We start from the raw sequence: 24,102 nt of genomic DNA, 5'->3' as shown, positions 1-24,102 counted from the left end.
CTTTTGATCCTAGAACTCTGTAGGCAGAGGCAGTGGGTCTTGGTGAGCTTGAGGTCAGCATGGACTTCAATATAGTTCCAAGACATCTAGGTGAACATAGTGATGAGTAGTGTGTGTGTGCAGGAGCACAGAAGTGTGTGTGTGTGTACAGGAGCACAGAAGTGTGTGTGTGTGTGTGTGTGTGTGTGTGTGTGTGTGTGTGTGTGTGTATATCTCATGTATCATGAGAAGTGAGAACAGAGCTTTCGGGAGTGGTTTCTGTGCTTTCAGGACATGGGTCCTAGACTCTACTTTGGGCCTTCAGGCTTGGCAGCACGTGCCCTGCCCTCTCACCAGCCCATAGACTGGGTCTCCAAATGTCTATACAGCCCAACAGCACATGGAGATCTCTACTCCTGTGTCTCTGCCTTTCTCCCTTTCCTCTCCTCTAAGGTGCTCCTCTGTGAGCCCTCTCCCACAGCCTTGCTCTGAACATTTTGTTCTTGTTTGCACTGCCTGGGCCTCAGACTTCCTTCAGGGACCTGGGGACAGCACCCCCTCCTACTGTCTGGGGAGGCTTTCCTCAACCGTAGCCTCTGGGTAGGCCAGCATATTGAGGTCATCGCTCTCTCTGCCAGACGATTGGCTCGGGTTCAGTTTTCTCCTCTGTCTGAGGGAAAACAGGATTGCCGTACTTCATGCCGCCCCTGCCCCATGCCTGGCCTGAATTCTGCTTCGCATTTACTCCTGGTTCTTTCTCACACCCTTCTTTTCCTTCCTTGACTCTCCCCAGACTAGAATCACATCCACAGAGGAGCAAAGGGGAACCCTAGACGGAGGCGCCAGCAAGAACTGTCCATGACGGTCAGGTTTGCCCGAGGCACTAAATCTGGATGCTACTTATGTACGCCTGCACACCAGGAGAGGCACCAGATCTCGTCATTCATGGTCCTGAGCCACCATGTGGTTCCTGGGAATCGAACTCAGGACCTTTGGAAGAGCAGCCAGTGCTCTCAACCACTGAGCCATCTCTCCAGCCCCCTCCCTTGGAGTCTTAAGGTTTGTGAAGTCCAATCAACATTTCCTTCTGGCTTTTCCCACGGTTTCCGTCTTCCCCAGCCAGGCTGACCCACCCAGTCTCCTTCCCTCCCCTCTGTCACTTTATTCTTTCTTCCTCCTGTCTGTCCATTAATCTCTCTGCTCCCTGCACTCATCTCCTATTTAGCTGATCAAGGAAGTCCACAACATAGACACAAGCTGTGCACAGATAAGCATTTTCTCCATGACAAGGAGGTTCTTAGTTAGCGTTTCTACTCCTGTGATGAGACGCAATGGCCAGAAGCAACTGGGAGAGGAAAGGGGTTTTTTTTTTTTCCAGGTTACATTTCAGGTAACACATAGTTCACCACTGAAGGAAGACAGGGCAGGAACTCAAGCAAGGGAGGCACCTGGAGACAAGAACAGACAGAATGCTGCTTACTGGCTTGCCCAATATGCTTTCTTACAGCACCCGGGACCACCAGCCCTGGGGTGGCCCGATTCCACGTCAATCAGGAATTAAGAAAATACACTCCAGACTTGTCTACAGGTGGATCTTATGGAGGCATTTTCTCAGGTAAGAGTCCTCATTTTCAAATGACTCTAGTTTGTGTCAAGCTAACACAAAACCAGTGGGGGGGAAATGGATAGAAAATAAGAAAACTGGGCTTGCCTCTCAGTTTTGGAGGTCTTTCTGTGACATTTGGTTATTGACATTCCAAAATCCAAGATTCATAGCATAAGCATAAAGAAAACCAAAATAGGAGCAATCTGAGCGAGTTCAAGGCTAGCCTGGTCTACATATTGAGTGTCAGGCTAGCAGAGTTACCATTGTGAGATCCTGTCTCAAAACAAACAGGGCTGGAGAGATGACTCAGAGGTTAGGGGCACTGGCTGCTCTTTCCAAAGGTCCTGAGTTCAATTCCCAGCAACCACAGATGCTCCTATCCATCAAAACAAACAAACAGATCAGGTGGTGGTGGCGCATGCCTTTAGTCCCAGCACTTGGGAGGCAGAGGCAGGCAGTTCTTTGTGAGTCTGAGGCCAGCCTGGTGTACAAAGTGAGTCTAGGACAGCCAAGACTACACAAAGAAACCTGGTCTTGGGGGTGGGGTGGGGTGGGGTGGGATGGGGGGGTTGGGGTATAGTGGGGGTGGAAGGAAGAACAGATCAAACTAGAGGAAGAGGGCCGGATGCGATGGCACACACCTTTAATCCCAGCACTCGGGAGGCAGAGGCAGGCGGATCGCTGTGAGTTCGAGGCCAGCCTAGTCTATAGAGCGAGTCTAGGACAGCCAAGGCTACACAGAGAAACCCTGTCTCAGGAAAAACAAAAAACAAACTGAAGGAAGGAGGGTACCTGTGGAAATGATGATAAAGTTACGAGGTCAGACTGTATGGTATGACATTGACTTTAATCAAGAAAGCACTGAGCAAATCCAAGACAAAACTCAATGAAGTCAGTGCAGACAATCCAAACCAGAAGCTCCCCAAGCAGACCTCTCCCTGAAGTGACTGACAAGTGTAAAAGTGACGTAAAAATGGCATAAAAGCCATGTTTATGTTAAATGCTTTCCAACTGATGTAGCTTTTGATGACATAAAAGGACAACTAGATGATAAAAGTCAAATACCAAATATTCAGATGAGAGGAACTTTACTCAGAGCAGTACTGGACCAATATTTGCTCTGCTACCTTTAGAGTGCATGCCTTTGGTCCAAATACTTGGGAAGCAGAGTCAGGCGGGTCTCTGTGAGTTCAAAGACAGTCTGGTCTACATTAGAGTTCCAGGATAGCCAGGGTTACTAGAGAGACCCAGTCTCAAAAAAAAAAAAATAAAATAAATTGCAGCGTCTGATGGTATCTACTCTATAAAGAAGTCTGTAGAGACCCCTTGGCCAGAAGTACAAAGACATAAGCCTCATAATTCTCCTTGAGGAAAGAAAGTGAAGTGGAAGCTAAATTATACTTCACAAGACCACTAAGGAAGACAAGGTCAGAAAGCGCCACGCTCACATGTCCTGAAGGAGCCCTAAGGTGCTTACTGAAGTTTCCGTGTGATTTAGATGCCCAGACACATACGGAAGATTTACACTCTTCTCTCAAACCACAGCGAAGTGAGAAAGGGATGGCTTTGCCAGAGGACCAAGGAGGGGAAAGGAAATACGGGAAAGAAACAGGTAAACAAATCCATAGCGGACCAGCAGGAGTCCCTGAACAAGCCGGGCCAGGTGGCACACATCTGCAATCCCAGCACTTGGGAGGCAGAGGCAGTCCTGTCTCTGTGAGCTTGAGGCCAGGCTGGTCTACAGAGCGAGTCCAGGACAGCCAAGGCTACACAGAGAAGCCCTGCCTCCAAAAACAAAACAAAACAAAAAGATGTGGCGGTGATGGGACCAAGGAAAAGAACAAGAGACGGGCAGAGACAGAGAAGAGCCCATGTCAAGACAAGAAACGAGAGAATGGTACCAAGAGACTAGTTTAGTAAGCAATGATTTTATCCATCTTAATTGGATTTTAAGGTGCCTTTTGACTTCAGAGGCATTTGTTTGTTTGTTTGTTTTAAGGTTTTTAGACAATGCCTCTTTATGTGGTCCTGGCTGTCCTGGAGCTCCCTGTGCAGACTAAGAGAGCCTCAGATTCCTAGGGATGCTCCTGCCTCTGCCTCCTGCCTCCTGTCACCATGGCCACCTTCATCAGAAGCCTTTTTGTTTGTTTGTTTGTTTGTTTCCAAGACAGGGTTTCTCTATGTGGTCCTGTCTGTCCTAGAACTCACTCTGTAGACCACGGTGGCCTTGAAGTCATTGATTCACCTGTCTCTGTCCCCCACCCCCACCCACCCAGTGCTGGGATTAAAGGCGCCCCACCCTGCTGTCTTCAGAGGCTTTAAAAAAGAAAAGTGGCTTAGGTCCTGCACTCCACCTGTATAAAAGGAAGTTTTGTTTCACTTGTCTTCTCATTGCTGCTATCCAAGTGAAAGGTTTTTTTTTTCTTCTCAAAAGATGTTTAGTGTTCGGATGACTCAAATATGAAAAGGAAGATTCTTAATCTTTGTAACACGAGGATGCATTAGTGGAAACATATGTACTGCATTTAAAAAAATTATAAATCAAACACACAAGGAGCAGACGAGGCAGTGCGAGCCTGTGATCCTAGCACGTGGAAGGCTCAGGTGGAAGGGCAACCACAAGCCAGAGGCTGGCCTAGCCTACATGACAAGTTCCAGGCCAGCCAGGAAGACAGGGGCTGGCAATGGATCTCAATGGGATGCTAGTGGCTAGCCTGTGTGAAGCCCTGCTGTTTGATCCCCAGCACTATACAAACTAGGCAGAAGTAGCTTGGGCCAGGGAGGTGGAGGCAGGAGCAAACAGGGAGGGTAGGGAGTTCGCTGGCCAGCCTGGCCAACCTGGGCAAAGCCTGGACTCAGACAAAGGAGAGGAGAGAAAGAGGAGGAAGGGGGCAAGAAGGGAGAGGAGAAAAGAGAGGAGACTTGAGAAATTGAAATATGGAGGAAAGCCAGAGAGCTAGAAACAGAGTGTGGCTGGCGAGATTCAGGAGAGAGCGCCAAGGGTGGGAGATAAACAGGAACCCAAGGAAGGAGGGCAAGCTGGGCCAAGCAGGGCGGTGAGGGAAAGTGGCCGACGGAAGGGGGGCAGATGTGGGCCTGGGCCAGCCCTTCGAGGGAGCAGTGAGCTCCCTCTCCAGTGTGGTCATAACCTTTGGAATGAGGGTGGAAGTGACTGCAAATCCCCATCTCCCTTCTCATTCCAACCTTATTGTAACACTGCTTTCTACGCCCCTGGCCTGGCTTGTGTCCCCCCACCCCCACCCCTCACCCCCCCCACCCCCCCCACCCGCCTCCTTGCTCTCCCTCATCTCATTGTTTCAGAATAGGCCAAATCTGAAGTCTTTCCAAGGGTGCGGCTGCGTTCATCATCTTATTCCCCAGCCCAAGTGGAACGGCGGCGGAGAGGCGTGAGAAGGGCAGACACGTTGCAGCAGCCAGAGGATACGGTGGACGGAGTGGAACACTGTAGACAGTGAGTTGCTTACCAAACTATAGAGAAAGAATGTGTGTGTGTGCCTGCGTGTGCATGTGTGCACTCAAGGGTGGAGAACATCCATGACTTAGTATGGAGCCCCCTCCCAGTTATACATGGAATTCAAAAGAGAGGGTGCACCAAGATGGCAGATGATATTTTAAAAGACACAAGGAAGATTAGATATTGGGGGGGGGGATAAAAGAGGCTACAGGGGAGAGCCGAGTATGGCTTAATTAGAACACAAAAGTCCTCCTAGTTACATGCCTGTATTCCCAGCTAGCCAGTGGGTTGAGAAAGGGGGGAGGAGATGGTGGCTTGAGCCCGGGTGTTCAAGACCAGCCTGGGCAATATAAGGAGATTCATATTAAAAAAAAAAAAGTTCTCTCTAGAAGAATAGTGATACCAAGAAGAGACTTGATACCCTATGAGCATATACAGGGGGAGGAGGTCCCCCTCAGTCACAGTCATAGGGGAGAGGAGTAAGGGGAAAATGGGAGGGAGGAATGGGAGGATACAAGGGATGGGATAACAATTGAGTGTACTATGAATAAATTAATAAAATATATTTTTTTTAAAAAAAGGAGAATGGTAGTGAGAGTAAGAGTGGCTCAGTCGACTTGAGGGAAATGAATGTTGGATGAAAGATAAGAAAGGGTTTGAAGCCGGGCGTGGTGGCGCACGCCTTTAATCCCAGCACTCGGGAGGCAGAGGCAGGCGGATCGCTGTGAGTTCGAGGCCAGCCTGGTCTACAAAGGGAGTCCAGGACAGCCAAGGCTACACAGAGAAACCCTGTCTCGGGGGGGAAAAAAAGAAAAAAGAAAAAAAAGAAAGAAAGAAAGAAAGGGTTTGAGTTGTAAAGAGAAAACAAGGTTTCTGGGGGTGACAAGGAGACATGTTTCCCCAGAAGTGGGGTGCTGCTGTCTCTCAGTATCATGCTTTCTCTGCCCCACCCTGCCCCACCCTTAGACATGCCGATCTTTGGGGCCAAGGTGCTGCTGCTTGTCATGGTACTCGGCATCCCTGCTGGTGAGTCCCTGCTTTGACTTTTTTCTCCCTAACACATCAGTTCCTTAGTCCCTGTGCGCAGGGCTGTGGGTCAGACAGCAAGGGGTACTGAGGCTGAAGGGGCTCACGTCAAAGACCAAAGTGCAGACTGTGGTGAGAGGTGGCCTTAGGGATGGGAACTTAAGCTAATGTGAAATTAAAACACAGGTGCTTACTAATGCCTAAAAGAGTTGCCTATAGACATATAACTCAACATATCTCAAAGGAGTAACACACACACACACACACACACACACACACACACACACACACACACACACAATCTATTAGGAAACAGGACCACATTAAAACCCTTGAAGCAAAGTGGCAAAACCATGCATTTACCACCTAACCTGTGCCTAGACAGACACACAAATATATTTACATACATGAGGGAAGCCCCTGCTGCACCTATGCACAAAAGAAAAGCACTTTTCATAGGTGGCATAGAATCCAGCTCAAGAATTGGTCATAAAACGCAGCCTGGGATTTTGAAGAAATGTTACTGTATTTCCCCTTCCCCTGCCGGATGCAGACCTAGGACTCAGTTCTCCTTGCCTGGAGGGGCTTCTGGATTCCTCTGTGGATCATGGCCCTTCCTTATTGGGAAAGAGGGCAAGAGAGGAAACTGAGTCAGGGCAGAGCAAGAGTGGGCTTTGTTCTTGAGAAAGTGTCTTTCTGGGGTGATTTTTTTTAAGTGTTGGATTAGCTTTGTGCATAGCCGAAGTTGTCTTGTGTTGGAAACACATAGGGAAAAAAACCACAAAGATAGCATGCAACAATGTTTCCGTTATATTCTAACTCATCTCATAAAAGCGTGTAGGGAAGAAAGCCGAAGTTACATCTGTTTTCTTCCTTTGGAACAGACTGGCTGCTCTTAGGTGTCCATGGTCAACGTGGAGGTAGGTAAAGTCTTTCTTACTGGTTTAGTTGGGGTTCTGGTCAATGGAGAACAACAGCAGGAGCGGAGAATCTGTTCTAGGGTCAAGCAAGGGGGACACATACCTTAGTCCCAGCACTTAGGGAGTAGAAGCAAGCAAACTGAGTTCAAGGCCAGCCAGGGATACACAATGAGACTCATCTGTTCTAGCCCAGTTGGGGTGGTACACACTTGGTAGGATTTGCTGAAGGAGGCGAGGGCAGGAGGTCCCATGGGTTTGAGGCCAGCCCTGGGCTACACATTTTTCCAGGTGGTAGTGGCTCATGCCTTTTAGTCCCAGCACTCAGGAGGCAGAGGTAGGTGGATCTCTGAGTTCATGGCTAGCCTGATCTACAGAGTGAGTTCCAGGACAGCCAGGGCTATATGAAAACAAATAAAAAGACAAAAAAAAAAAGTTCTAGGACAGAGAGCTACACTGCCAAGGTATGAAAAGTAGGATCAACTTTACCCGTGCCCACAGTCTCATCGTCCCATTCATAAAACCTCACCTTGAACCCAGGGATTTGCCTGCCTCCTCCTCTGGAGTGGCTGAGATTTAAGGTGTGTACCACCATGCCTGGTTTATTATCTGTAATCTTGGAAACTGAACCCAGATTTTAACACATTAGGCAAGTACCTTACAACTGAACTACATCCCTACACCCATTTCTTTCCTTACTGACCAGGGGACTCTGCTTTATTTCTTTGTGAGTTTTTGTGATACGGAGGATTAAACCCAGAGCTAGCAAACGCTAGGATGACGCTCTACCACTGACCCACCACTCAGCATCCAGATAGCACTCTCCTACCCACCTAACAACAGAAAACTAAAGTGTAAAGACAGCGTGGGAGGTCCTCCCAGGCTTTTTCTTCACACACACACACACACACACACACACACACACACACACACACACACACAGACTTGAAACCAGTGCTTTATAAATGTGTTAGGCACAGACTCTACCAACTGAGCTACAGCTGGCGAACTCACAGAGATCCCCCTGTCTCTGCCTTCTAAGTGCTGGGATTAAAGGCGTGCACCATCACAGACATCTTATGTCTATATTTTAATCTTTTGTACCAGTACCAAGCAACAATAAATACATATATTAAGGGTGTATTTAAAACAGAAACAAAATTATAAAATAATACCTTACACTTGCAAAATAGAACATTCTGAAGCCAGGCGTGGTGGCGCACGCCTTTAATCCCAGCACTCGGGAGGCAGAGGCAGGTGGATCGCTGTGAGTTCGAAGCCAGCCTGGTCTACAAAGCGAGTCCAGGACAGCCAAGGCTACACAGAGAAACCCTGTCTCAAAAAAAAAAAAAACACGAATATTCTGATGTATTTATCTGAATTCATTTTGTTGTTATTATTGTTGTTTTTTGGTTGTGTAACCCTGGCTGTCCTGGACTCACTTTGTAGACCAGGTTGGCCTCCAACTCACAGAGATCTACCTGTCTCTGCCTCCCAAGTGCTGGGATTAAAGGTGTGTGCCACCACACCCAGCTTCTAAATTCACTTTTAAAATGCCAGTTGTAAATACAAAACAAAACAAAAAATAACTAAAGATAGACATGATGGTGCACGCCTTTAATCCCAGCACTCAGGTGGTAAAGGGAGGTAGATCTTTCAGTTCGAGGCTAGCCTGGTCTACAAAGCAAGCAAGTTCCAAGCCAGTACTAGTATTACGTAGTAAGATCTTGTCAGAAGGAGGAGGAGGAGGAAGAGGAGGAGGAGAAGGAGGAGGAAGAAGAAGAACTAAAACTCTTTCCCCATTGTTTTCCTTTTATACTCAAACCTGAGTATCTGAAGCAACAGATTTCGGTAGTAATAAACGATAAACTGACACCGAGCTGGCTCCTCCAGGCTAGCTAAGGACCCCTCCTGTGTAGACTGTCCTGCAGAGGTTTGGATGCAACTGTCCAGAGATTCCTTTTCAGGAACTTTTCAGCCCTGAAGGGAACATTTAGATGGTGGCTGTTTGTGAAGAGTTCTTCAACCTGGGGTTTATCCAAACACCGGGGAGTTGGCTGTGCAGTCCCCAAAGGCAGCCGCCAGACACTCCTGTGACCTCAGGGCGTCACTAGACTGGAATGTGTGCTAGCCTCTTGAGGCTGAACAAGGAAAGATTGAGGTGACCCAGGAAGGCTTACCTCCCCTACACGGCCACTACAACCATCCCAGTCTGTGATTTCCTAAACATCCTCTGGGAATGGGCAGACATAGACTCCTTTTTATCAAAATTTGTTCTTAACGGAGTGTGATGACTCAGGGCAGGAGTTCAAGGCAAGCCTGGGATACACTGAGTTCCAGGGCATCCAAAGCTTTCTTCTGGCCTCCTTGGCATGGGGCACACGTGTGGTACACAGTCATACATGCAGGCCAACACTCATACAAATAAGATAATTTAAAATAAGTTAACCTTTCCTACCTACAACTTTTTTTTTTCAGATTTATTCATATCCTGTATGTATGTCTGTGTATCAAGGGTGTGTCTCAGGCCCACAGAGATCAGAAAGAACAAACAACAGCAATGCAAAAAACAAAAATCAGTGGAGCCCTGAAACTGGAGTACAAATGATTGTGAGCTACCATATGTGTGCTGGGAACTGAAGGCAAGCGCTTGAAACTCCTGAGCCATCTCTCCAGCCTGTAATTGTCTTTTGCCTCCCTCCCTCCCTCCCTCCCTCCCTCCCCCCCTCCCTCCCTCCCCTAACCAACAAGTCTCCTGTGAGCTGACCTTGAACCTCTGATCTTCCTGCCTCTACCACCCAAGTGCTGAGATTACAGGCCTGAGTCCCACAAGGGCCAGGTAGAGCTGCAACATTCCATAACTCCCAGGGTCCAGGGCTGGCTCCCAAGGAATGTGCTAAGGCTTGACACGGCTTTGCCAGGGCCAGATTTTACATCTGAAAATGACTCTGGCTCTGAGATGGGGCCTGACTAGAACAGCATGGCTGTGCTAGCTTCAGCCTCTAAACAATGTGTTTAAGTGTGGTTTTTCCTTTTTAGGAGTAGTGTAACCTTTTGCCTTTCAAAAGCATTCTGAAGGCAGGCTCAGTGGCACACACCTTTTTGATACCAGCCTGCAGGAGGCAGAGGCAGGAGGATGTCTGTAGGAGTTCTAGGCTAGCCTGCCTGGTCTATATAGCGAGTTCCAGGACAGCTAGAGCTCAAAAACCAAACCAAACCAACCAACCAGCCAACCAACGAACATTCTGGAAGATGGGTGACAGGTTTTTACCATGCAATCTTTGAGTGAGTGTTACTACGTCTAGCTTAATGAACATTTTCTATAGAACTATTACTATATTCAGGACTGGGGGGAAATCTGATTTAGAAACTGAATCATGAGAAAATGAAAAAAAAAAAAAAACCTTTAATCCCAGCTTTTGGGAGGCAAAGGCAGACGGGTCACTGTGTGTTCGAGGCTAGCCCGGCCAGCCTCGATAACTAAGATAACACAAAGAAACCCTGTCTCAAAAAACAAAAAGCAAACAAACAAAAAAACCCAAAAGAAAACGAGAGAGAGAAAAAAAGAAAAAGCCAAAGTAAACTACATGAATTTGCTGACCTCTAGTGGGGGAAATAGGATCTTTTTTTTTTTAAACTATAGCCTACAGTTACGAGTGGAATATTTGCTGAATATAGTATTTAAATACCATTATTACCCCCACATTAAAAAAAAAAACTATGTGAGGAAATGAGTACATTTATGTGACTACTTGGCTACAGTAATTATTTCACTTTATATGTGTATGTCAAAACATCATGCTGTACATCTTAAACATGGATAATAAAAATATACACTTTTTGAGCCGGACACATTGGAATATACACATTAGCACGCCAGAGGATGTGCTTAGCATGTGTGATGCTCTGGGTTTCTCTACAGCTTAACGCACTCACACTACCAGTCAGCCAAGCCTGAGTAAATTCACACCTGTAATCCTAGCATTGGGGAGACTAAGAAGGGGGGATTTTGAATTTCAGGTGAGCCTTGGGCTACCAAGCAAGACCCTGTCTCAAAATAAAAGCAAGCATAATACATTGATATTTTTGCTTTAAATAGAGACTTCAGGGCTGGAATTGTAGCTCAGCTGGTAGTGTGGTTACCAAGTTTGCAAAGCCCTGGGTTTGACCTCCAACACCACATAACTAGGTGTGGTAGCACGCGCTTATTATCCCAGCATTTAGGAGTCAGAGACTTGGTGATTAGGAGTTCAAGGCCATTCTCAGCTACATAACAAGTTGGACTCTCTGGGACTCTCCCTCAAAAAAAGAAAAAAAAAAAAAAAAGGAAGTCTTTAATCCCAGCACTCAGGAGGCAGAGTTCAAGACCAGCCTGTCTGGTCTACAAAGTGAGTCAAGGTCAGCCAAGGATACACAGAGAAACCCTGTCTCGGAAAGCCAAGCAAGCAAACAAAAGCAAAAAGGTTATCAATGACTTAGTCATTTGGAGACTTTTTGTTTTTGTTTTTCAAGACAGGGTTTCTCTGTGTAGCCTTGGCTGTCCTGGACTCACTTTGTAGGCCAGGCTAGGCTCGAACTCACAGAGATCTGCCTGCCTCTGCCAAAGGCATGCACCACCAGGCCCAGCTGAGACATTTTTGTTTAATACTTTACTTTGTTTTTAATTTTACTTTCTTTACTCCTGTACTCATTTGTGAATAAACCACACTTTATTCAGAGGCTTGAGGAAAAGGCTGAAGTGGCCGACAGGACTGCGTTGCAGCTGAGTTTGCCAAGGCAAATCTCCCAGGCTGGGCAGCACTAAAAGCACACTTCAATGATTACAGGCAGGCAGAGAAAGACAGCCACGGGGTCTTTGGAACTGGGTATCTGGTGTTGGGCAAACCAGCTTCACTCGCCGGAAGTGCAAGGGTGGAATGTGGAATGCCCAAAACCTCTGTTCTGTTTATTTTCCAGATGATGTGACCGAATCATTCACAGAAGACCCTAGTAAGTCAGCCTGCCTTGGGTGTGTACTTACTACCACTGGGGAATGAAAAGGGTTGAGGGTGGGGCTGGAGAGATGGCTCAGAGGTTAAGAGCACTGGCTGTTCTTCCAAAGCTCCTGAGTTCAATTCCCAGCAACCACACGGTGCCTTACAACCATCTATAATGAGATCTGATGCCCTCTTCTGGCATGCAGGCACACATGGGGGCAGAGTACTGTATAAATAATAAATAAATAAAATCTTTTTAAAAAAAGAAAAAAAAGAAAAGAAAAGGGTTGCAGGTGATGTCTGCCCAGAGAAGAGGTGACACTAAGCACTCATGCGGCACCTTTCTGATTTAGTGGCGTTCCAAACACGCCCAGCCTCACTCACTCTCCCCTCTTATTTCCCTCAACGATGGTCCCTCCAGCTAGTTTGCCTGAGTCCGTGTGTGCCTTTGCTCTCATTGAGCTAACCAGCTCCACAGCCTGCTGCTCTTCTCTTGCCTTCACATTCTGTCCCATTTTGTGTCTCTGCAGATCTGGTGAATGACCCTGCTACAGATGACACAGGTGATGTTTACCAAAGTTCTTAAGAAACGGCATGGTCTTGGAATATTCACAATATTTCAGCTCCCAACTCAATCCTGAAATTTTCAGCCCTGGGAAAACCTCAGTGACTGACAGTGATGATTAAAAACAACAACAACAACAAAAAAAAAAAAAAAAAAGGAGAGAGAAACTCGCTAGTCCTCTGACGGCACACACACACACATACTGTAACATGTGGGCATGAACATACACAAAATAAACAAACAAATGTAAAATAGAAAGAGGAAACAATGTGGATTAATAGCTAAAATAAGACCTGTATGGGGCCAGAGAGATGGCTCAGCAGTTCAGAGCACTGGCTGTTCCTCCAGAGGACCTGGGTTCGAATCTCAACACCACATGGCAGCTCACAGCCATCTGTAGTTTCTGGGCATCTGATGCCTTCACATATGTAGGCAAAACATTAATGCACATTAAAAAACAAACAAACAAACAAACAAACCACTACAACCCTGTATATTAAAGACATCCAAGATACATATGTTAAGAGCGCCAATATTCATTCACAAAATTCCTGAGGACTTCAATGAATTCTCTTCCCCTGACATAAGCCTTGTCCTAGCTCTGGGACTGCCACGCTCCCTGTCCTGCTCCTTCTTCCCCTGGCAGTTCCAGGCCCTTCTCACACCTACTATTTTGTGCCTTTTCAGTTCTGGCTGATATCACACCTTCCACAGATGACTTGGGTGAGTTCAGATCTGGGGTTACAGGGCCACTAGGGCTGTTCTGGGCTTCTCCCCCGCCCCCCCCCCCCCGCAACACCCGCAGAGCCCTGCTGAAGTGTCCTAAACAGGGCTCCAGTTTGTGTGGTGCAGCCTTCCAGCCATTTAATTTAAATTTATGGCAGTTTGGAATCCAGTGAGTAGGAGGGGACTCCCTTACAAGGAAAGGCAAGGGTGAGTGTAAAAAGCTTAGGGTGGGGAGGGCAGCCTAAAGGGCAGCATTAGGTAAGGGGGTGCAGCCTTAGTCAGTTTTGTGCACTGGGAAGAGGGTGTTCCACGCTCATTTGCACTACCCCAGTCCACTGCTGCTTCCAACCTGTGGGTCCAGGAAGTGAAGGAACTTAACCAGGAGCAGCCTGGAACTGAGAAGCAGTGGTTCCAGTAAAGATGGCCTGGCAAAGGCCAAGGAAGGGAAAGTGAGATGTCAGCAGCATCTCAGGGACCATGACAGCAGCCAGGTCCCAGCCATGCTCCAACTGGTAATGGATTGTTGAATTTGAAGACTCTCGAAAACAGACAGTAACCCACATAAGATACCAGTTAGACCTTCGGGAATGAGGTCTGAATTAGAAACACAGGATTGGGAAACAATCTGCACAGGAACGCATCTGAAAGCATGCAGTAGGGAGCCAGGTGTGGTGGAGCACGTCTTGAATCCCAGCGCTGGGGAGGCAGAGGCAAGCAGATCTCTGTGAGTTCGGGGCCAGCCTGGTCTACAAAGCTAGTCCAGGACAGTCAAAGCTACACAGAGACCCTGTCTCAAATACCACTCCCCCCCCCCAAAAAAATGAATAGAACATGCAATAGGGGCTGGAGAGATCAGTGATTGAGAGCTCTTCCGGCGGGAAATGGGTTCTATTCTCAGCATGCACATGATGGCTCACGGTAAAAATCGAATCAGGGTTCACCTGAAAGAGGAAGTGGGGATTGAAAGTAGGATACAGAGACACAAGAAATAACAGATCAAGTCAGGAAATTTCTGATCAAGATTCACTTTAATGCCCAACTAGTTAGAATATATAGAGAGCAAGGTCAATAGGATCTATTCTAATCTCACTCACCCTAGCCCCCGGGCAAGAATACAATAGCCTAAATCACTCCCTGTAGAACTTCCTAGTTCTCTGAGTAGTTCCCTGTGAGAACTTCCTAGATCCTCTGGGTGGTTCCAAGTTGGGACTTCCCTACTTCTTTCAAAGGTAAATAGTCCTAGGACAGCCTAGAAGACAAGACCTCATGAGGTAAAGGTCAGCAACTCGAAGGTCACAGCGTGCAGCCTAAGCACAGGATTTCTGACATGGCAGAATTTGGCATGGCTTCCCCACAACAACCATCTCTAACTCCAGTCCTGCAGGGGGACGGGGTGGGGGGCTAAGGGGAGAAACAGGACGGACACAATGCCCTCCTCTGGCCTGTACACATTGGGTCATGCAGGCAGAGGACCCATATACATAAAGTAGAGTTTACATTTTTTCAAACAAAAAAAGAAAGCATGCAGTAGATGAGGTTAGCTAGCCTCTCCCTGCTCTTTCTTTTTTTCCTTCCTTCCTTCTTTCTTTCTTCTTCTTCTTCTTCTTTTTTTTTTTTTTTTTTTTTTTGGTTTTTGAGACAAGGTTTCTCTGGGTAGCCCTGGCTGTCCTTCTTGGACTCACTTTGTAGACCAGGCTGGCCTCGAACTCACAGTGATCTGCCTGCCTCTGCCTCCCAAGTGCTGGGATTAAAGGTGTGCGCCACCACACCCGGCCCCCTGCTCCTTCTATTAACTCTCTAATGACTCTCTCCCAGATGACTCTCCTAATGCTCTGGTTCCTTAATGTTTTATCTCCTTCCTGTTAACTAAATACACATTGGATCTCTGTGAGTTCGAGGCCAGCCCGGTCTACAAAGCGAGTCCCAGGACAGCCAGGGCTGTTACAGAGAGAAACTCTGTCTGAAAACAAAAACAAAAAAAACAAACAAACAAAACAAAAAAAATTAAGTGCACATCAAACAAACTTACACCTAGGTCAGTTTGAGCTATGAGCCAGACCCTCCTTCCTTACCCCAAACTTCTCCTTGCAGAGGCTGTGATTATGTACCTCTCTCATGGAAGAGACCTTGTCTGGGGAAAAGCTACTATCAGGCAGCAGTGGTCTCCCCTGCTCAGCTCTAGGAAGCAGGCCTTCTGGGTAAAAGGCCTTTAGCCTTGCATTTCTAGTAATCTGCTACTTCCTGCTGAATAGGTTCACACATGCTTGTAATCTTAGCCACCTGAGAGGCTGAGGCAGGAGAATCCCTTAAGCTCAGGGCACTGAAACCAACCTGGGCTACATAGGGAAAAGACAGGCTTTCATTATGTTGCCCTGACCGACTTGGAACTCTATATAGATCAAGCTAACCTTGAACTCACAGAGACCCACCATCTGCTTCTGAGTGCTGGGGTTAAATTTAGATACACACCACCATCATTTCTTTCCACCAATTAACGAATATAGTAATAGGTTTTTTTGTTTGTTTCTGAAGAAGATTTCTCTGTGTAGGCCTGGCTGTCCTGGAACTTACTCTGTAGACCAGGCTGGCCTTGAACTCACAGAGATCCATTTGTTTCTACCTCCTGAGTGCTTTGATTAAAAGTGTGTGCTACTACGCCCTGCTTAGTATAATGATACTTTTAGTTCAGCAAATTCCTTAACCCTCCATGAGAGAATGGTGAAAGCCAGGGTTCCATCTTAATTCTTACTGGTCTTTGCTAGTGTGCCTGAAGTCAGCCTGATGTGGGTTTCCTTCTAGACATTACTAAGGGTCCTCAGTGTATTTGTTCTTTATTTCTGAGTGTCCGGATTGGGTCTGAGTGAACCACAAGGTAGTTACAGAGGTGATGACTTGTAGAATTGTTAGTAACGGAATAAAATTTCTGCCTTCCAGCCTCAGCTGGTGACAAGAATGCAACTGCAGGTACGGCTATTATGATTTATTTGTTTACTTATTTATTGATGTATGGGTGCTTTGTCTGCATGTAAGGTTGTGTACCACATGCATGCAGTACTGCTAAAGGTCAGAAGATGGCGACAGATCCTGGAGTTGGAGACAGTGTGGATGCTGTGAACAGGTCTGGGGTCTTCTGGAAGATCAGCCAGTGTTCTTAACCAATGATCCATCTCTCCAGTCTTGTGAACTCTCTCTCTCCCTCTCTCTCCCCCGCCCTCTCTCTCCTTTATGTGTATGGGTATTTTGTCTACATGCACATTAGAAGAGGACATCCGATCCCATGGGACTGCATCTATAGATAGTTGTGAGCTGCCATGTTGTTGCTGGGAACTGATCTTAGGTCCTCTGGAAGAGCAGCCAATGCTCTTAACCACTGAGCCATCTCTCCAGCCCCCCTATGATAATTTTTATACATGTCTTTTCTTAAGCTTTTCTTCCAACAGATTCTTTACCTCCTTGTGTTTTGAAGACCATTGGGCTTTGTGTTCTAGTTTCTTTCCAGTTCTCATTCAAAGAGTAGTTTCAGGCCTCTTCACTGGCCCCAAGTCCATTTTCTTTATTTTAAAAATGATCTTCTAACTGCCTGGCGTAGTGGCCTATGCCTTTAATCTCAGCATTTGGAAGGCAGAGGCAGGTGGGTCTCTGTAAGTTCGAGGCCAGCCTGGTCTACAGAGTGAGTTCCAGGACAGCCAAAGCTACACAGGGAAAGAAACCCTGTCTCGAAACAAACAAATAAACAAATGATCTTCTATCCTAAAAGCCACAGGGAAAAGAAACAGCCACCATTGACTGGTCCTCAAACCACCCTCTCCCCTTTTGGACTTTATTTGACTAATGAATGAGAGGACAGGTCAGCTGGACTACAGACTCCATGTTACCATGAATGTGATGGTAGACGTTGGTTCTTGGAACTTGCTGGTAACTCTGATCTGCAGCTGTGGCTGAGAACAGGGCAAGTGAGCTGTGCCTGGGAGTTCTCCTTCTTCAGACCGTCAGATCTCAGTGTCATGGTTCACATCGCCACACGAATAGTCCTAGAAAGACTTATTTTTTTTTTCCTTGATGAGTCCTCAGAGATTATTTTACCTACTTCTGCTTCCAGGTAGGGAAGCACCTAAATTTCATTTGAGTCAGTATCTTCTCACTCTGTTTTGGGTAAGCAAGAAGGACATGTTCCCCACCCCCCAACCCCAAAAAAAAAACAACTTTGATTTTTTTTTTTTTTTGGTAAACACTGCTCCATCTTCCTCCATTGTGTCTCCCTTCTCCTCAGCCCTTTAATCCTTTGTTTATGCTTTTGTTCTTTGCAATTCCCTATTTTTTGTGTGTTGGGCAGAATGCCGGTACGAGAAATTTGCTTGCACAAGACTGTATTCTGTCCATCGGCCAGTCAAACAGTGTGTTCATCAGGTCTGCTTCACCAGGTGAGCGATGCCGAAATGTCCAAAGAGCATATTCCATGATGGCCATGTTTGTGTCGGGGACTCTTTAATGAACGCCCACCACAGCACCGCAGCCTTTGATGGGGCAGAGGTTGTTAGCTTAGCCTTCTTAGTTATTCCTGAAGGTACTGCCTGGAACTCCCGGAGTCTGGCAGTCTAATAGACACCAGTGGAGGTGAGGGCTGTCGGAAGGCCGATCATGAGAGCATCAGCTGACTGAAAGCTGACTCAAAGACTCGGCTCTGAAGTGGAAAACAATGGGCAGGAGGGTTAGGGCTTGAAGCTAAGAAGTGAAATATGCAAAGTGCCACTAAGAAGAGTAATTAGTACCATTTCTTTTTGGTTTTTAATCAATAAAACCATTTCTATCTCCTATGTTCTCAAAGGAAAGATTTTTTTTTTTCGGTTTTTCGAGGCAGGGTTTCTCTGTCTTGGAACTTGCTCTGTTGTAGTCCAGGCTGGCCTTGAACTCACGGAGATCCACTTGCCTATGCCTCCCAAATGCTGGGATTAAAGGCATGTGCCACCACCGCCCGGAAGGAAAGGTTTTTGGTTTTTTGTTTGTTTGTTTGTTTTGTTTTTTAAAGTTGTATACTTAAGAAAAATCTAGACAAAGTGAAGGCAGCAGGAAATCAGGAATTGAAGAGGGACCCTGGCTAGACCCACTCACCACCTTTTCTGTCTCCTTCCTTAACCATGACATTGGGACCATGGCAGCTTACGGCGCATGTACATCATCAATAATGAGATCTGTTCCCGACTTGTCTGTAAAGAACATGAAGCTATGAAAGGTAAGATGATGTCTGGGTGGTCAGTGGGCAGGAACAGTTATGAGAAGTAAATAGAGCGTCATGCTGTTGGGTCCAAGGTCTGGTGTCTGAGGAGGGTGCTGGGCAATTCTCTTGTCTTCCATCAGCCTCTATTGGAAGCCACACTTAAATCACAATCTGTCTACATCCTAACCAAGTCCCTCCCCAGCTAGACTGCAAACCCCCAACTCTCCTACAGAGAGAATTTTCTGAAGCTCAAGCTGTTTAAAGAACTTTTGTTTTTTAAGTCTAAAAGACCTTTGTGTGTGAGTGTTTTGCTCATATGTGTGTGTACACATATGCATACAGCCATAGGGGTCAGAGGAAGGCATTGAGGACCAGGGAACTGGAGTCACATGTGGTGGTAAGCCATTCTGTGGGTGCTGGGAACTGAACCCAGGTCCTCTGCAAGAGCAGCCTGTGCTCTTAACCATCCCCACTCAGGCTATTTAAAAACTCATCTTTTGGGAGTTCTGGGGAATAGCAAGTCATCATTACAAATAATAGACTCCAGGTTGACCATCAGTCGTGTGTGTTCACAGCTCTAAAGAGAATATAGACATGTGCACACACGTTTGGAGACAGTAGGCTTTGGATGGATAGGATCCACAAAAAATAAGTAAGACCTTTACCAAGTGGCTACATTATAAACACTCCACCCATTCCAAAACCCATTGACACTGCTTATCATGAGATCTCCAAGGTAGAGGAAAGTGGGGAGACATTAAAAGCATAATTTTCAAGCCTCCAAAATGTGTGGCGGTAGACCGTGCATGGTGGGAACAAACACACTTCTCACCTTTCCCATGGACAGCCCCGAACAGCCGCTGCGGTTGGTGTCAACACCACAGACAGGGACGCTTTTGACTCAGCGGCCGGCTTTGTGCTAGGTCGGTGAGTAAGAGCTGTAGTTGACTTCGCAGAAGGAAACTTACTGCTTGCCCCCATCGGCTCTGAGCAAGCCACCTGGGAGGGAACCACCTTGGTAGTGACTGCAGTGTTTGGGACTCTAGGCACTTTCAAGTACCTCAGGGGGATTTACTGCAGCGAGCTGTTGTAAACACGTACTAAATGCAGGCTGAATGACTGAACTCCATCTTTCTGTTCAGTAGGTCCATGATTAGAAATGGAAGCTGGGTACATAAAAGAAACTAATTTTGCACACGTTTCGTTTCAGTCCTCACAAATACACCACTGAGGCAGGTCTTCATGCTTACTTACAGAAAGGGACAATGAGGCTTGTATAAGCCTGGAAACTTTCTAGTAAGTGACTCAGCAAGCAGCAAAGCTGAGGTCTTTTCCTCCTTAGACTTTATTCTACCACACTGAATTGCCTTCTCCTGTGCTAAAAACAAGAGCCCTTGTCACCGTCAGGCAGCCTCCCATTTATTTATTTACTTTGGTTTTTCGAGACAGGTTCTCTCTGTGTTAGCCTTGGCTGTCTTGAACTCGCTTTGTAGACCAGGCTGGCCTCGAACTCACAACGATCCGCCTGCCTCTGCCTCCCAAGTGCTGGGATTAAAGGCATGTCCACCACCATGCCTTCCGTCCCACGCCCCCACCCCTCCAATGTCAGCCTCCATAATGCTCTGTTTTCCCTCTAGATGAGCTTTGCCGGCAGATGGCAGGCCTGCCTCCGAGGCGACTCCGTCGCTCCAACTACTTCCGACTTCCTCCCTGTGAAAATATGAATTTGCAGAGACCCAACGGTCTGTGATCATCAAGGATGAAAAAAGAAAAGTGTGGGTGAGAGGAGTCAGAAATCCCTTCTCCTCCAACCACTGTCATCTGTCCCGTAGACATGTATTGCTAAACTAAGCCCTTTGCAATGTCCCGGCTTTGACCCTACTCTCTAATTCCACCGGAACTGGTAACATTTGTCTCATTTTGCAGTACTGACAATACAGTGTCTCAATTGTTACATTGTTTTGATGATTTCCGGTATCATAGACAAGGTGGACAAAAGGCGGCCACAGGACTTAGGTACAAACAATCTACATTCAGCCCCAACAGAAGAAAGGGGCCGGGGTGCCTTGGCTATGTCGGCAGAGAGTTTACCAAGGGCTTGTGAAGCCCTGGGTTTGATGGTATAAAACCCGTGGTGGCCAGGGAAGATGAGAACTTTAAGTTCGTCTTTGGCTACACCTTTGAGGGCAGCATGGGCTGTGTGAGACCTTAAGCTCAGAAGTAAATAGACTTTAGGTTAATATTCTTTAGGGTTTCTTTTTTTTTTTTTTTAATGGTGCTGTGGATCAAAATCAGGGTCTTGTACGTGCTATCAAAGTGCTCTATTACTAGGCTACCCCCCTCATCTCCTAAGTTAATTTTTTTGTTTGCTTGTTTTGTGTGTGTGTGTGTGTGTGTGTGTGTGTGTGTGTGTGTGTGTGTTTTGGTTTTTTGAGACAGGGTTTCTCTGTGTAGCCTTGGCGCTCCTGGACTCGCTTTGTAGATCAGGCTGGCCTCGAACTCACAGCGATCCACCTGCCTCTGCCTCCCGAGTGCTGGGATTAAAGGCATGTGCCACCGCGCCCAGCTAATAATTTTAATCATTGAGTATGTCAGACATAGATAGGAACCGAAAGAGGCTTTCATCAATTTTGGCTAGCCACAGATCTTTCTAGGAGCTTCCTCATTAACTCCTCATTTGCATACGCTTCTGCACTCACTTTCACCATTCCACACGGAATATCCTAAAATTTGCTTCCTACTCTTCTTGACGAGAAGGTCTCGGGTGGGGAAGGAGAGACGCTGTCCCCGGGGGACCTGAAATATTTTTCGGGCTTCTGTGGGCACTGAGTGCATATGGTACACACACATACATGTGGAAAATACACACAAAAATAAATCATTTTTAAAAAGCAAAAAGAAAAGTCATGGGCTTTTTTTTTTTTTTTAAAGTCCCCAACAGAACTAAGATTTATGCCTTCGGACCTGGCAATCCGTAAAGATTCCAAATGCTCACCTCTCCTAAGCTCAGACTCTGGGGCAGAAATGAGAGAGCTATATCAGGTAGGAAATTTGGCCCATACTTTCCTATATGATTTCTTGGGTGAGCTGTCTAATTGGGAAGTAGTGATGGAAGATAAAACTCGTTTCCTCTCCCATCTCTGGCAGCAGAAGGGCCAGCCCACCTCCACAAAGTAACTACACAACCTAATGTGACCCCACGGCCTTTGGGGGGGGCATTCTGGAGTTGCTGCTCCCCTCATTGTCCTTACTTATCTGGTTTATTAGTTATTAGAGTGAGTTGTGCTGATGGCTCCTAGAATATCCCGACTTGATGTACAAACGAATGCACAGATGGCTGAACCTTGACATGGAGGCTGACTGCGTGCTGGTGGCTAAAGTGGACAGCGGCAGATGCACCATAGCCAGACACCTCACGTTCCTTAGTGTTGCTGGCTTTGTTTTTATTTCACTTCATCTATCTCACTTGCCATGCTATGTAGCTCTGCCTGGCATGGAATTCATTATGCAGAGCAGCTTGGCTCTGAGCAGTCCCCCTGCCTCAGCTCCTGCTGAGTGCTGGGGTTACCGGTGTGTGCTGCCTCCTCTGTCTCCAACCCATGTTCTTCTCCTAACTCTAGAGACAGCTGTGTATTCTCACAGAACGCCTTTTCTTTTTAGGTCTTGGGTTAGCGTCCTCACCTTTAAGCCGGTTAGTTAGTATGATGTTCTGATTCTTCGGTTCTCTGCATAGAAACCCGTTATTTCTATTTCTTGAATATTAGATATTGATGCAGTCCAAATCATAATAAACCGTCTGCTTTATCCAAGACATTGACAGCAGCCCGCAGTTATACTAGAACAAAACGCTTCCCCGTTTTTCTGCTGGCACTAAGACCAAGCCCACAGCCCCCTGCCTGCTAGGCACAACCTCTACTACTGGGTCATACTCACTCCAATCCCATCTTAAATAAGTGACTAATTCTATACCATGAACTCTTGTTGTCTGAAAAACTCAACACGTTTCTGCAAAAGCCAATGGAATTCTAATGAGAACTGGGCAATGACATTTACAGGAGTTGGATTCCTCTCATAATGCGGGGGTAGCGGGGGCAGGGCAGGGAAAGTTGCTAAATGAGACTCTTGCTATTAAGAAACAATTTAACTTAATGGGATATGCAAAACCAATTAAAGAGAAAAGCTTAAAAAAAAAAACCAAAAAACTCCAAAGCCTGTGTGCTCTGCACCCTATCTTATCTATATACACAGGAATATAGATTAATAGATTAAATGCATGTTGTAGCCACGATAGGGAAACCTCACAGGCTCAGAGTTTCCAAACAAGCATCTTAAGAATCTCTTCCTGGGGCTGGAGAGATGGTTCAGTGGATAAAAGCACGGACTGCTCCTCCCAAGGCTCCAGGTTCAGTTCACAATAGCCCCCTGGGGGCTCACAGCCATCTGTTACTCCAGTCCCGGGGCATGCAGCGCCCTCTTCTGGCCTCCACAGGTACCAGCCACTCACACAGCATAAAACAAACATTTACACATATAAAATACATACAGGCAAACCTTTATATACATAAAGTAAAAAAAATGAGCAGGGTTAAAGACACTTCCTCCTTTCTGAGTTCAGTTTCCAGCCCTTGACACCCTTTTCTGGCCTCTGCAGGCACCTGCACATACTTGGTATATACTCTTACACAAAGATATACACATAAATAAAACTCCTTTAAAAGAAGAATCTTATCATTAGGCTTTTACTTTTTGTTTTGTTTGTAGAAGGGTTGTTGTAGAGACAGGGTTTCTCTGTGTAGCCTTGGCTGTCCTGGACTCACTTTGGAGACTCACAGTGATCCACCTGCCTCTGCCTCCTGAGTGCTGGAATAACAGGTGTGCGCCACCATGCCTGGCTTGATAAATTTATTTTCTTAAAAAAGGAAATATTACATGTACTTCATAAACACACATACACTTACTATATGTTTGGTGGAAACTTTTGGGAACATGTTTAAGGAGAGGGCTGGGGCGACTGCGTTGGTGCACACTGCTCACTGAACATGCGAATCAATTGCTGTGTTACACTCCACACGTGAATGATTATTAATAAAGTGTCAGCACTTAATGTTTAGTCTAGAAGACATTCAAAACTTCATTTTGATCCTGGGATCTTGGAAATATTTTCAGACAGAAGAGTCTCTTCAAGAGCTCAGCCCTCCTATGCCTACCGGCTCCTTTGTGTCAGTATTTTGTCTACTGTAAAAGAAACATTTTTAAAATAAAAAATTTTTAATCAAATTTCCCAGAATAAAGTGGCTTTGGGTTTGGTCTGGCCAATGGCTTTGTTTACTTTTCTTTCTTTCTTTGGTTTATTTGACATAGCCTCTCACTGTGTCCTCTTGCTAGGCTGAGACTCGCTGTGTAAGAGCAGACCTTGAACTCATAGAGGTTTTGTTTTGTTTTGTTTTGTTTTTGAGATAAGATCTCATGGCTGCCTCCATCTTCCAGGTTCTGGAATTAATTCATGTGCCGCCATGCCCAGTTTTTACACTCCTCCAGGAATCAAAGCTAGGATTTCCCCCGTGCTGCCAAGCATCGTACGAGCTGAGCTGCACCTCCCTCCAGCCCCCCACCCTCA

At 46.4% G+C, this 24,102-nt stretch overlaps 1 protein-coding gene across 2 annotated transcripts; it reads left to right on the top strand.

Moving 5' to 3' along the window:
- Positions 1–4,906: 4,906 nt before the first annotated feature.
- MFAP5 (microfibril associated protein 5) lies at positions 4,907–20,439 on the top strand. 2 transcript variants are annotated; one of them, XM_084766508.1, is made up of 10 exons: positions 4,907–5,057; positions 6,027–6,086; positions 6,971–7,006; positions 11,960–11,992; positions 12,510–12,542; positions 13,232–13,267; positions 16,205–16,234; positions 17,604–17,691; positions 18,427–18,500; positions 20,123–20,439. In XM_084766508.1, exons 2-10 carry the CDS (start codon positions 6,029–6,031, stop codon positions 20,233–20,235), a joined length of 501 nt encoding a protein of 166 aa, XP_084622634.1. In that variant the 5' UTR covers positions 4,907–5,057; positions 6,027–6,028; the 3' UTR covers positions 20,236–20,439. The 2 variants fall into 2 exon arrangements, with proteins under 2 accessions (XP_084622634.1, XP_084622635.1); XM_084766509.1 differs by lacking the exon at positions 13,232–13,267.
- Positions 20,440–24,102: the final 3,663 nt, after the last annotated feature.

This window comes from Acomys minous (assembly GCF_964271855.1).
Source record: "Acomys minous genome assembly, chromosome: 17".
Lineage (NCBI taxonomy): Eukaryota > Metazoa > Chordata > Mammalia > Rodentia > Muridae > Acomys > Acomys minous.
The sequence above is the reverse complement of the archived record's forward strand: the minus strand, read 5'-3'. Positions and strand labels throughout refer to the sequence as shown.

Bases quoted from the DNA above. Each gene is read 5' to 3' on its own strand.
- MFAP5 (XM_084766508.1), top strand. From the start codon at position 6,029: ATGCCGATCTTTGGGGCCAAGGTGCTGCTGCTTGTCATGGTACTCGGC. The intron at 11,993-12,509 runs GTAAGTCAGCCT...GTGTCTCTGCAG, and splicing joins ATCATTCACAGAAGACCCTA to ATCTGGTGAATGACCCTGCT. The intron at 12,543-13,231 runs GTGATGTTTACC...GTGCCTTTTCAG, and splicing joins CCCTGCTACAGATGACACAG to TTCTGGCTGATATCACACCT.